At 36.1% G+C, this 15,054-nt stretch overlaps 1 protein-coding gene across 1 annotated transcript in view; it reads right to left on the bottom strand.

The window, feature by feature from the left end:
- Positions 1-4,561: 4,561 nt before the first annotated feature.
- The window catches only part of LOC102475412 (vomeronasal type-2 receptor 26), a 19,211-nt gene continuing 8,718 nt past the window's right edge, over positions 4,562-15,054 (bottom strand). Inside the window, exons 4-6 of the mRNA XM_027768926.1 lie at positions 14,125-14,330; positions 9,761-9,894; positions 4,562-5,469 (exon numbers count right to left, since the gene is read on the bottom strand). Of these exons, the coding sequence (XP_027624727.1) occupies positions 4,562-5,469; positions 9,761-9,894; positions 14,125-14,330 (1,248 nt within the window). The remainder of the gene's footprint in view (positions 5,470-9,760; positions 9,895-14,124; positions 14,331-15,054) is intronic.

The raw sequence follows: 15,054 nt of genomic DNA on the forward strand, positions 1-15,054 counted from the left end.
TATGGCCAGCCCAGATATTCTACCCAAACCTCCCTGGCCTCCCAGGTCTTTGCTGATCTTTTGCTGGGGCACAGCCCCACTCCTTCACAGCCAGAGCAGAAAGAGGAACAGTGGTCATGCTTAAGGGACTTACAGGGAACTTTCTGGTTAGTCTTTGATAAGTCTGTTGCAAATAACTGAATCAGAATACAGTTAGGTTTTATTTATTTATTTTTTTAATTTTTGCTATAGGGCATGTGCATTTGTCACTGGAGGTAGCCAGTGAGAGAGAGAAGAGAATGAGAAAGCACCTGTTAAGGGATATGGGTAAGCCACAATCCTTTTGCCATCTTTCTCTTTGTACTATTTTGGGTATGCATGCACACATGTGTGGTGCATTTTTTAAGCCATCCAGTCAGGGACTTGAACAATGTAGTTGACCATGTGGGATCTAGCACATTCACCATGCCCCCTACTGGCTCAGCATTGTTAATTTAAAAAAAAATTCAAAATAGCTAGCAGGTGATGTAATGATTTAGGCACTGGACTCCAGCATGATCCATTATGGTTTGAGGTTTATAAATCAAGATGCTTATAAATCACAATGAGCGTGTGTGTGTGTGTGTGTGTGTGTGTGTGGAGAGAGAGAGAGAGAGAGAGAGAGAGAGAGAATTTGTGTGTCTGTGTGCCCAAAATCCTTACAGGAGAAAGGAGTAGATGAGATTGTGATATGGATAGGCCTTGAGTGGTAATTTCTTACTTTCCCTCTCGTTTTCTGTCTCTTTGGTGAGCACATGTGCATTATGGCAACCCCCCCAAACAAAAACACAAGATGGCATCAAAGTTTCTTCTTTCCATGAGTAAAAGAGACAAAAAGAGGACTAGAGAGATCCATAGAGAAACAGGCATCCCCGAAGCATCTCAACACATTATCTACCCTGAGCCCCATTCAGTCCCACATCGTGGGTACAAGTATGCCCAGTACACTCAGGGAGATCTTGAGATGTAAACTTTAAATCTTACCATGTAAGTTAACCTTGCAGTGTGTCATGTTTTACCACTTCACATTTGTTATTTTTTGCCTCATAGAAAATGCTCATTCTAACTAGGGTAAAGTGAAACCTCATTGTAGTTTTGATTTATATTTAATTGGTAATTAGTGATAATGAGTATTTTTCCACATCGCTATTAAATGTATTCTTTAGAAATGTTTACTCATGTCTTGATTTTATTCTGTAATCAGGGTTTTGTTTTGTTTTTTTTTTTCTTTTGGGTTTATTGACATTCTTATAGACTCTGAATATTAATCCTTCACTAGTTGAATATATTGAAAATACATTGAGGAGAGGCAAGGGGCCTTCAGAAGAAGACATGCCCATGGCTCCTGAGAACTAGTGACTTCCGAGAAAAAAAGAGAAATAAAGATTTCTACTGATAATTCAGCCTTCAGCCCACAAACCTGAGTGTTAGGGAACCCCACAAGCTTTCTCTCTTGATCTCGGTCTCTGTCGCTGTCTCTCTCTGCTTCTGTCTTCTCATCTTTTGTGATTTTTCCTTTTTAAAAATGTTTAAGGTAAAGTATTTTCTCGGCTTTCAGCCCCTCATTTCTCTTGTTAATAAACCTCTCTCCCTCTCCTATCTAGGTGAGGCAAGAAGACCTCAGAAGACACCTCCATGACTCCTAAGAACTAATTTTCATTTTTTACTTTTTTTTTAAAAAAAACAATAATTTTTTTTAGTTTTTATATACCTTTTTTCCTTCTTTTTTCCCTCTGTTTCTTGGTTTTTTTTTTCTCTCTCTCTCTTTCTATGTTTCTTTTTCTTTTATCTCATCTCTCTGCTCCTCAATCTCCATTCACAGTGTTTCTAGAAGGATCTAAGGGAACTATAGCCAAACATCCAAATACTATTAGGGTTAACATATTCCTCAATATCTACTAAATCTGCTGTGCAAAGGGATCAAAACAGAATGGCAAAGAGATTCCAAATCACCTCTTTCTGTGCACTCCTGAACGCTCAGATTGAACTTCAAGTCTAGGAAGAAACACGCCATCCATCAGATGACTAGAAATCACTGCAGGGACACAAGAAATATGGGAAAGCAAGAAAATAACCTCTCCTCCCAGGGAAATGAATAAATCCTCTTCATCCACAGAGTTCAATGGAAATCATGAAAATGTCTGATAAAGAATTTAGAATATTCAAAGTGGTGAAGCTAACAGAGATGAAAGAAAAGAGAGATGATAAACTGCAGAAGAGAAAGGAGAAAGGAGCTGATGAGTTCCAGGAGGTGAGAAAACTCTGGCAAGATCTAAAAGAGGAATTACACACTTCACAAAAGAATCAAAGGGACCTGTTAGAGATGAAGGCTATAATACAGGAAGTCAAAATCTCCCTTGAAAGTATTAAAAGCAGACTAGATCATACAGAAAATGGAATCTCAGATGTAGAAAAGAAAATTGCTGGCCTAGAAAAATCCACCACGAAGACAGAAAATTACCCCCCAAAAATGAGAATAATATACTACAGAATATTAGATATGAGAAATACTAGATACCATCAAATGTCCAAATATCTGGAAAATTTGTATTCCAGAAGCTGAAGAGATTCATAAGGGCATTGACAATTTATTCCATGAAATTCTGTAAGAAAACTTTCCAAACCTAGAGGGTCACTCAAAGATACAGTCCTAAGAAATACAAAGGACCCCCAATAGAATCAACCCAAGAAGATTTTCTCCAAGACACATTATAGCCAGATTGACCAAAACCACAGACAAAGACAAGATATTAAGATTGACAAGAGAGAAACAGCAAGTTACCTACAAAGGATATCCCATCAGGCTAACAGTAGACCTCTCATCAGAAACAACGTGAGCAAGGAAAGAAGGGGAAAATATATTCAAAGTGTTAAGGGAAAAACAATTTCAACCAAGAATACTTTACCCAGCAAGATTATCCTTCATATGGGAAGAAAAAAACAAGAAAATTTTCCAATAAACACAACCTAAAATAATTTACCAGCACCAGACCAGATTTCGAAGTTCTCAAGAGAGTGCTATATCAGGAAAATTAAACACAGACACACAGAAATAAGAGTTCAAAAACTAAGAAAATGGTCAACCGAATTATAGGGACAAGTCCGGAGTTGACTATTATATCCCAGAATTTAATCAGGAAGATCGATCCACAACAGAAAATAGATTAAGTACATGAGACTGAACTGGTGAAGTAGCATTTTATGACTTCTGACTAAAATATTGCTGATTTTCTTCTAGGCTTTGTGTTCCAGTTTTAAGGATTTCTGTCCTGTCTTGAGCTGTTAATAAGTTTGTGTCCCTACTATTTGAACAGAATCCTAACCTGTTTCCTGACTTTAAGTTTTAAGCCAAGTTCCTTAGCATGTCATTGATTTTTGAAAGTTAAAAATGCTTTTCTTGAAATTACCAGCTGAACTTGCTATTGAAAAAAGTTAGATTATTTAAGAAATTGTGTGATTAATAAAATGTGGTGGAAAAGGAATGGAAGACAAATATAGACACCAGAGATAGTGTGAGAAGAGGGTGGGAAAGAGCAGAGGGTCATAAATAAGGGTAGTGTCTGTGTATATATACATATGTATGTATTCAACTAGAAGTGGAAAATTATTGACAATAACATGTATGATTAAGCCACTATGCAGTATATTCTGGATGGAAAAATCATATTTTGTATGCTGTGATGATACTTAGGGACTTAATGTAAATTAATTTTAAAAAAGTGTCAGAAAAAAAAAACACTGACCCTCTCCTGAAGCAGGTCTCTTCATCCTGTTGCTATAAAATCAGGTGTATATTTTTTTCTTTCATTGTCTCTGATTTTTAGGCCTTTTTTTAAAAATCAGTGCCGCCCAAAATACCTGAGATCTTTCCCCTATTTTTTCTTCTGTAGTTCTGTTTTGTGTCTTACATTTAAGTTTATATATTTTTTTCCTGACATAGATAACCACTATATCCAGCACCATTTATTGAAGTACTATTTTTTCCCCAGCCTATGTTCTTGGCATCACTTTTGAATTTCAGTGGCCAGCAGGTGGTGTAGTAGTTGAGAGCACTGGAATCTGACATGATGGACAGCAGTTTAAGTCTCAGACCTGGAGGCTTGCTTTCTCACTCTCCCTGACTCTTTGTTCAAGTTAAAATAAATTGTAGTCATAAAAATTAAAAATAAAGTCAAATAAAACAAGAGGTTCCTAAAAAAGAGAGAGAAGATACAAACCAATAAACCAGCTATGGAAGTAAAGACATTATTTCTGACTATATAGAAGTAAAAAGCTTTTTAGGAGAACACAATATATACAAAATAGTTAATAAACTTTTGCCATTAATCAGTACCCTTAATGTAAAAAATACCCATTAATTTAAGACACCAATCATAGTTGAAAGTATCATAACTGTCAAAGACTAGATGCATACAATGATTGTTTTTAAAATGAAGTTAAGAATACAGTCATTTTCAATTACTTTATAAGAATGTAAAGTCAGTACCTTTTTGGTTTAAAACCCTAAAGTTGTGATACAGTCTTATGACATAAACCCTATACTTTATTCGGAAACTCTTCTGTTTTTTAAAGCTTTCCAAGAATTCTTATCAGGCCTTATCAAAATAATATAGCACTTGGAGGCAAAGATGCAACCTAGGAGCCCTGCACTGGAGGCCAAGATGGAGAAAACCTCCACGGCCACCATGAACTTCCCCTTGGTGCTGTGGTATACGGGGACAAATGTGACCCAGACACTGCAGAACACCAGCATGCTGAATGTGAGGAACTTGGCTTCATTGAATGTGTCAGGTAGGTTCCTGGCCAGAAAAGCCACCGTGAAGCTTCCCAGAGCCAAGAAGCCCAGGTAGACCAGGACACCATAGAATGCAGTGACTGAGCCCTTGTTGCACACAATGAGGAGGTTTCTGGGCTCAGAATATGAGTCTATGTCAACAAAAGGGGGAGAAGTTCCCAGCCAAATTCCAGAGATAATAATTTGGATCAAGGAGCAAATGGGAATGACAGAGTTGGAAGCCCCTGATAGCAGCAAGCACCTCATGGTTCTTCCAGGCCTCATGGCTTTGAATGCCAGAATCACAGTAATGGTTTTGGCCAAAACAGTGGAAACAGCCACAGTGAACACAAGGCCAAATGCAACTTGTTGGAGGACACAGGTGGTTGTATTAGGATGGCCAATGAAGAGCAAGGAGCAGAGGAAGCACAGCAGGAGGGAGATGAGCAGAATAAAGCTGAGAGCCTGGTTGTTGGCCTTGACAATGGGAGTGTCTCTGTGCTTCACAAAGACTCCCAAAACTATAGCTGTGAGGACAAAGAAGCACAGAGCCATACAGGCCATGGCTGTTCCCAAAGCATCCTCAAAAGCCAGGAATGTCACAGGCTTGGGGAGGCAGTGAGTTCTTTCACTGTTTGGATACTCTTGAGCTGGGCACTGGATACACTGCTTTGCATCTGGTGACAAAACAAAGATCCAGCAATTCAATTTCACAAATTGATTGTCATGTTAAAGAAAATGGTGACTTTTGTGTAATTTTCCACAGATGAATCCCCAAGGTAATACCAAGATATACCAAATTAAGAGCCTATGTTGATGACACTGGGAGAATTCTTTCAGCCTCAGGTGGCACCAAAATGATTTAAAACAGGAACTCAGCATCTGAGGATCTTGGTTGGTCCATCTTGTGGCTCTGAATGATACTATCAATGATGACAATTTACCCCAGATCTCTTCTCTACACTCTCCTCTGTTTTCCTTATAATGAACTTTAAATTTCCATGGCTTATCATAGTTGTTCCTCATGACAGACATGCATAGTTTTATTTTTAATATTCAGAAAACAAAAAATATCTTGTTCTCCTGGAATATCATAACTTCTACCTCTATCCTAATTTCTATTGATATTTCCTTGTATATAGGATGTCACTTTGTGAACCTACTTTTCTTATTGTACATTTTAATTTTTCTATCAATATTATCATAAATAATCCTATGTAAATGTTGCAAACAGGTTTAATTTATTTTCTTTTGTAGAGGTTTTTGCCTTAGGGCATGCATGCTTGCCAGAGAGAAAGAGAAAGAAACAGACACAGTGAGAGGAAAAAGTAATAAATCACCCTCAGAGAGAATGGTCATGCTGTAATCTTTTTTTCTCCATTCTCTTCCTAAGATCTTGGGCATGTACACACACTGGCCCAGTTCTGGCAATGTTTCAAAGCACCATGTTCAGGACTCGAACTGCATTTGGCCATGTTGGAGTTCAACAATAAATGACTATGACAACTGCAGGTCTCAGAAAACTGTAGTAATAAATCACCCTCAGAGAGAATGGTCATGCTGTAATCTTTTTTTCTCCATTCTCTTCCTAAGATCTTGGGCATGTACACACACTGGCCCAGTTCTGGCAATGTTTCAAAGCACCATGTTCAGGACTCGAACTGCATTTGGCCATGTTGGAGTTCAACAATAAATGACTATGACAACTGCAGGTCTCAGAAAACTGTTTTAAAACATTTAAATCTTTAATGGCATTTTATTGCTTTTATATAGCTGTTGTTTGAGGAATTGGTATTATAATTATATGATAGAAAGATGGAATGTTCTTTTTGAGTTATCTATTTACATACATATGAAAACATAATTCATAAAACTTTTTTTTCTCTTTGGGAAGCTGGTAATTTTTTTTCCTTTATACATTATGTGGTTTCTGTTGGATATACTTCTGTTGTTATGTAGCAGAAAAGCAGACACAGAGATTATGGAAATTAATAAGTATGTCTGCATTTCAATTACTTTTTTTTAGAAAAATAGGTGGCATGTCTAATATTTACTCAAGTATTTATTTACTTTTGGTAATACTGAGACAATGTTATTGGGCTGTCAAAAAAGTCATAGAAAAGAAAAAATAACTAAAAATACATCGTGACTTTTACAACTCAATATCTTCACAAAGAATTACAGTGGGGGTCATCAGGTGTCATGGCAGTTAAGATCCTAGTGTGGGAAGATGATTGGAGAAGGAGAGTCTGAGGAAAGACATTAAGGAGAACAAAAGAGGCAAGACATTTATGGGGCATAGAAATGGATTATTATCTGTTGATGGTAACATGTATAGTATCCCCAACTATATTGGTGTGAAATGTGTTCATGTTGGAAAATTAACTTTACACACTAAGTAACATATAGTGATTTAATGTATAAAAGAAATTAAAACCAAATAAAATACATGAATGTCTGCACTCTAGTAGAAACTGAAAGATTGGAAAGTACAGTAGCATGAGGTGCAACTGTAGGTACTACAGATAGTAAGTATAGGGATAATTTGAGGGTGGGTATTAGGGGAGGAGGAAAACAGAGGAAAAATAAGTACATATAACTAACATAAAAATAAAAAGCTATTTGACGATGACAGTGTATATGGTAATGTCTTTGTCTTGTCTGATATGCACTGTACTCATGCTGGGAAAAGCCGTGTTAATAAAAAAGTCCTAGGCTCCCACAAGACTTATTGCAGTTTGAGTCTCAGACACGGTAACTTGCTTTCTCACTTTCCCTTCCTAAATCTCTCTCGTGAGTGTACATGACTTATAGCAAATTTTGATAATAATAATAGTGATGAAAGTAAATAAACGGTTTTTAGAAAAAAAAACAATTAGAGTGATAGCTAATCACATTTTTTTCTGAATTAACTATTTCTATTCTAAAAGTCAGCAAATACTCCAGACTTTTGTCTCAGGAATAGGTTTGGCACCCACATGAATGTGTTTATTTTCTTCTGTTTCCAAAATCTTTTCTTTCTCTATTCATTTTTTTCTTTTTAAATATATTTCTTTAATTTTTTTGATTATTAATTTTAAAATTTGCTCTAGGGCATTTGTGTTCAGCATAGAGAGACAGAGACAGAAAGACAGAGGGAAGTGGAAAAGCAAGTGGCCAGGTCTGGGACTCAAATCATGATCAGTCATGTGGAATTCAAGTACCTTATGAATCATACCACCTACTGGTCCCTAATATTCATTAAAAATTATTTATTTAATTTAATTTGTTATTATTATTAATTTTATTTATTATCATAATCTTGTTTACATTCCATTGAGACTTTACAGTGTATTACATTTATTTTTCCAGAAGGAATACATTGCATATCAGTCAATACAAAGACATTAAAATCTCCATCATCATCAAATAGCTTTTTATTTTTTCAGATTATTATATTATTATTATTTTTTTAGTTCAACCAGAGAGAGAGTGAAAGTGAGAAACCAACCTTCCCAGTCCAGGACTCAAACCACAGTCAGCCACGTGGCTGTTCAGCACCCTTAGCCACCATGCCACCTGCTGGAACCATATTGTTCATTTAAAAAAACTTGCTGTGAGGCACATTCACTCACTAGAGAGAGACACCCAGAGAAAGAAAAAACTTGAGACAGCACCACCTCTGTAAAATAGTCATGCCACAATCCCTTCTGCACCATATTTTCACCTTATCATTATTTTTCACAATATACAAGCTCCTGGTGTATTTTCCAAGTCATCAGGTTGAGGACTAAAGTCACTATTTGGGTCATGTGAAATTCAGTCACTTTGACCACCATGCCATGGATTGTCTCCATACTTCTATTTTTATTTTTTCCTTTACACACTCATTTTCTTGTCATTCACAAGAAAATAAACATTTTTTTCTTGGCATATTCTAACCTAATCATAAATATTTTTACTAATAATGAAAATCAAAACAATTTCTACTGTTAGAATGCCTAAAATTAATACTTATGGAATAATTGAAACCATATTTATTCCATATATATTCGAAAAATTGAAGCATTATTTTTTTTAAAATTTTCTATATTTTACCATTGCCAGTGCCACATTTTATTTTGACAATTGTTTGATTTTATATTTTGTATGACAGCAAATTTTGAGGTGCCTAAGTATAAAATTGATTAGAATGTTGAGTCTTTAATCTTTAAACTATGTTTCTTTTTCTTCCTGCAATATAATTCAATATTCTGATATTAGTCAATTCTTTGTTCTTAATTGCACAGGTATATTTGAGCATGGTTAAAAAAGTTTAAAGTATTGGGACCAGCAGTTAGCATAATGGCTACATTGTTGGACTCCCATGTAGTTGACCACGGTTCGAGTCCCAGACCTGGTGGCATAAACTCATGCCGGGCGCATGTGCATGTGTGCCCAAGATCCCAAGAGGAGAATGGAGGAGAAGGGATTGCAGCGTGGCCATCCCCTCTGGGGGGTGATTTCTCACTTTCTGACTCTCTGTCTCTCTCTTTCTGTCTGGCGAGCACATGCGCCCTATAGCAAAAACCTCTCAAAAAAAAAAAAACCCAACTTTAAAATATTTTGGGACCAGCTTTTGGCATAACGGCTATGTTGCTGAACTCCCATGTAGTCAACCGCAGTTTGAGTCTCAGCCCTGGTGGCTTAAACTCATGCTGGGTGCGTCTGCATGCATGCCCAAGATCCCAAGAGGAGAATGAAGTAGAAGGTATTGTGGCATGGCCATCCCTCCTGGGGGTGATTTCTCACTTTCTGTCTTTCTGTTTCTCCCTGTCTTTCTGGTGAGCACATATGCTCTATAGCAAAAAAAAAAAAAAAAAAAAAAAAAAAGTTAAAAATTTTTTTACCCAGCACTAAAGTGCAAGGGTGACTATTGGAAATCATTTCAGAATTGAGCTAATAGAATGAGCATGGCTAGATAACAGCTTACACAAATATATTTCATACTTGTTTGGTTTGAAATGTCTGACTCTGGGCACAAGACACAAATAAAGCAGCAAACAGGTCTTCCTTCTTGGGGAAGTTTTTGAAATCCAGGAACACAGCTGTGACTACACACAGATTCTGGAGTCTGAGCATAAAAGAGGATTATTAGTCATAATAATATGTTATAAACTGTTTTGATGAGATGTCTCTATTTTTCTCCACTTTGGAGAAAATTATTGCCTTTAATAGTTCAACATTGTGTATCATTTAAACTCCCATCACATTGATATTAGTTAGGTTTTCTTTTAATTGTTCTGTTTTAGAGAGAGATTTTTGCTATAGGGTACATACAGTTGCCAGAGAAACAGAGAAAGTGAAAAAACACTACTGGGGTGATGTCCACACTGCAATCCACTCTTTATTGTCTTCTAAGGGTTTGAGGCAACCATGCACATATGACAGACATGAGTTTTAAGTCTCTGGTTTCAGGACTCAAAACTGCAGTCAGCCATGTGGGAGTCCAGAACTTAACCACTATGCTACCTGTTGGCCACCCTTACAAAGACTTGTAATGAAGAACTAGTATGCTTCCCTCTGATCTTTATGTATTATTACTATTTTTAAATTTATGTAAAAATTATTTATTTAACTATATTTATCATTATTATTATTTTTATTTTTAAATTTGAACAAAAATACAAAGAGAGAGAAAAGGGAAGTGAGAAAGCAAGCCACAGGTCTGGGACAAAAACTGTGGTCAACCTTGTGGGAGTCCAGTGTTTTAACCATCACATCACCTGCCAGCCCTCTTTATGTATTATTTGCCAAATATCTCTAAAGTACCTAATTACTGTACCCCATACATATCTGAAATAATCCCTTGTGTCATTCTTTTCTCTTATGTAATCACTTTTTTCAAAACAATCTCAATGCAGGTTTTACAAGGTAAACATTCTGAAAAGCTGTGTTCCCAAAATTATTTATACTAGATCCTCATATCTGGTTGTGTAGAAAATTTTTGGTCCTAGATTTTTAAAATATCTAATGTGATATATAGGTACACAATAAAAAGTTAACTTAAATCTCATGTACCAGCAGAATGATAAGAATGTGGTTAATCCATTTCTAGACTCTGACATTAGTAGAGCACTGCTTTTCATATATTAGCACAATAGACGTGTGAAGTATGATTGTTATGTAAATCTTTTTAAAAAGATTTTTTGCGTTAGGGTGTGTGCACTTGTGAGAGAGAGAGAAAGAAACAGAGACACTGAGAGAGAAAGTGAGAAATTAGCCCACAGGAGGAATGGCCACATCACAATCAATTTTCTGCCATCTCTTCCCAGGATGGGAGGCATGCATGCACATGCACTCAGCATGAGGTTCTAGACAGCAGGTCCAAAACTCAAACTGTAGTCAGTCATATGGGAGTCCAGCATTGTACCTACTACGTCATCTGCTGGCCCCTGTTGTATAAATCTTCTGCCTCATCTAATTGGCTAAGATTATAGTTAATGCTCTGAAATGTTTAGTACAACAAAGAATGATATACAAGAGGCTGGCAGGTGGTGGGTTGGATAAGGCACTGGATTCTCACATGCCAAACTATGGTTTGACCCTTGGATCCTGGCATTCACATTCTGCCTCTCTCTCTCTCTCAATCTCTCTCTCTCTCATCAAATTGAAGAAGGCTAATGATAAATAACAAATTAAATAATTCTTAAAAAATGGTATGCAACATGACAAGAGGCAATGTGAATGGTATCTACAAAAACATGAATAATATTTTAATCTGTACTCTCGTGTTTATAGAATATCAATATATAAGAAGGATATTATTGACAAATGATAAGGGGTTTCAGGATATATAGAGGAATTTTTTTTAGACACACACAAAGTCACACACACACACTTTCACATACATATAGACATATATATGAAAGAATCATGCACTCTACAAAGGTAGAAGACAATTCAATCAATGATGAAAAGCATACGTGATAGTGGTCCCATAAGATAATAGGTTAGACCATATAAATTTCATGCGTAATGTTCAATATTATCTAGGTTTGTGTAAGTGCAATCTATTATGTTCACGCAATGACAAACTTTCCTAAAAATGAATTTTTGGGGGACCAGCAGATGGCACACTGTTTATGTTACTGGGCTCCCTTAAGGCTAAGTGCAGTTTGAGTCCCAGATTTGGCAGCTTGATTCTTACTGGGTGAGAATGCATGTGAACTCAAAATTTTGAGAGGAGAATGGAGGGAAAGGAATTGTGGCATGGCCATCTCCCCAGGGGGTAATTTCTAGCTCTATCTCTTTGCTTCACTGGCAAGCACACATGCCCTACTGCAAAAATCTATCTAAAATAAAAATTAAGTTAAATTAAAAAATGTATTTCTCTCATTAAGCAATGTTCAAGTATGTTTGCATATCCAAAACCAGATTGATTTTAATTGGACTGCTGCTTGAACAAACATAAGAAAACAAATCAGCATATTGAAAACAGATGTTTTTCTATAGTAAGAATGTATGTAAGCAAAGTCACATAGTATAAAGTCAGGATAACAACAATGAGATAGCACCTAACCCTAGTCAGAATGTCTAAGATTAAAAATACAAAAAATGATATGTGCTGGCGGGTGTGTGGTGAAAAGGGAACTCTCTTACACTGCTGGTGGAAATGTAAATTGGTCCAACCACTGTGGAGAACAATTTGGAGATTCCTCAAAAATCTACAAATAGAACTACCATATGATCCAGCAATCCCACTCTTTGGTATCTACCCAAAGGACAGAAGAATACTTCATTGGAAAAGTGCTTGCACATCGATGTTTATTGCGGCCCTATTCACAATTGCTAAGTCATGGAAACAACCCAAATGCCTACGAACTGATGAATTATTAGAAAAACTGTGGCACATATACTCAATGGAATACTATTCAGCCATAAAAAAAATCAACAAAACCCTGGATTTTGACAGGAAATGGATGAATATGGAAGACTTACTGCTGAGTGAAGCAAGCCATGCTATGAAGGAGAGGCATTGTATGTCCCCACTTAATATATACCAAGTGTCCGCCCTCTATAACAGAAACAAATTGACTAAAGGATATAGAAACACAGTATATAGATATAAATACCAGATATAGTGTGTGTGAAAGAGGAGAGTCTGAGGAAGAACATTTGGGGGAGGGACAGGAATGCAAAGCATTAATGGCACAAAGAGATGTGGCATTATCTGTTGAAGATATTTTGTAGTTTTATCAACAGTACTAGGGAGAAATGTTCACCTGTTGAAATATCCATTTTGTAAGACAAATACTAATGTGATTGAATGTATGGAAGAAAGTGAAATGAAAAAAAAATTTAAATAAAAGGAAAAAAGAAAAAAAGGCAGATTTTAAAAAATAATTTGTATTTTTACTGAGGCAAGAGTTTAACTATTCCTTAGATATCTGCCATAGGTCATTTGCTTTCAGCAGATACAAACAAAAAAGCAATAAGTGAAAAATTAATTCTCTGGAAGTTGGTCATGCCTTAAATTCTTTCCCTCATTATCCTCTCAGGATTTTGGGCATGCACACACATTCAAAATGCCAGGTATAATTTTCAAGTCACCAGATCCAGGACAGAAAACCATGGTTGGTCATGTGAAAACTCAGCTCTTTACCACTACAGCACGTTTTGGCCCCGTAAAAATCAAATTGAATGATAAGTTAGTGTGGGAAGTGGGTGGGAGAAGAAGGAGAATGTGAGGAAAGACATTAAGAAGAAAAATAGAAAGGCAAGACATTTATGGGACACAAAATAGATTATTCTTTGTTGATGATGACATTTATAGTATTCCCAACTGGATTGGTGTGCAATGTATTCATGTTGGAAAATTCACTTTACAAACTAAGTATAGTGATTTAACATATAAAAAAATTAAAACCAAATAAAATACATGAATGTCTGCACTCTTTAATAGAAACTAAAAGATTGGAAAGTATAGGAGCATCGAGTGCAACTGTAGATACTACAGATAGTATGGATAGGGATAATATGAGGGTGGGTATTATGGGAGGAGGAATACAGAGGAAAAACAAGTACATATAACTGACACAAAAATAAAAAGCTATTTGCTAATGATAATGTATATGGTAATGTCTTTGTCTTGTCCTATATGCACTGTACTAATGCTGGGGAAAATGTTGTACACTGTAAAAGGTATAGTGATTAAATATAAATAAAAATATAAAATAAAAATATTGGAAAACAAAAACAAAAGAAGCACACAGAAAAGGGCAGTCACACAATTTCATTTCAGGACCCTGTTCAGATACATCTGTATATATTTAACATTGAAATGACATCATCCCTCCTTGAAATTAACAGGCCATTTTATCATCTCTTCATTGATGACCAAGCCTTGATCTTTGGTGCTTCTGTAGACAAAATCTCCTACTTTAACCAACAGCAAACTGTGATTAGAAAATCTCACAAGATTGAGGATATCATACTGTATCATTTTTCTTTTTTCATCCAGGGGCTTGTTATACACAATGCTGTTTATCAACTGGCTTTTCCTCAGAAATGGATGAAGCTGTATTAAAGATAGAATTTACAAATTAGGACTGCATTAAATGTAGAGTTGGACAGTTCATATCTATCAAGTAATCCCTCTATTTTATCATCTCTACCCTTTTTTGTGGGAGCTCAATATGGATTGAGTTGCCACCAGTTCTGTGGTCTTGTGAGATGTACTCTCTTTTTTCTTTCTAAAAACAATGGAGGAGTGATTGTAGTGCATAGGAAAAATTCTAGGATGTTTCCCAAAGAGTGATTTGTACATGGATTTTCATAAAACTCAGACTAACAAAATCTGGCTTGGACTAATTAGAGGCTAAACTTGGTTATTCTTAAAGGGCACATATGGGCCCAGCCAGTGCGTGGTGTGATTACAGTGGCTGAATCACACATGACTAAGCCAGGATCTTTGTTCCTGTACCTGCAACCTACAAAACACACTAGATGGGGCCAACAGGTGACATGATGGTTAACACATTGGACTCTCTCATGGCTAACTGTTCTGGACTTGATGGCTTGCTTTCTGACTTTCCTTTTTCCTTTCTCTCTGTCTTTCTCTGATCAAATTTTAAAATATAAAAATAAATAAAATGAAATAATTATTTTAAAAGAAAACAAAACACTGGACTCCTGTGTGTTCATGTCCCAAATTCCAGATAAATACAGAGATGGAGAAAGAATCCCATCATGACTATTCCGCATGGATGGTGATTTCTCACTTCCCCTTTGTGTCTTTCCCT

This window comes from Tupaia chinensis, unplaced genomic scaffold (assembly GCF_000334495.1).
Source record: "Tupaia chinensis unplaced genomic scaffold, TupChi_1.0 Scaffold148019_1, whole genome shotgun sequence".
Classification (NCBI taxonomy): domain Eukaryota; kingdom Metazoa; phylum Chordata; class Mammalia; order Scandentia; family Tupaiidae; genus Tupaia; species Tupaia belangeri.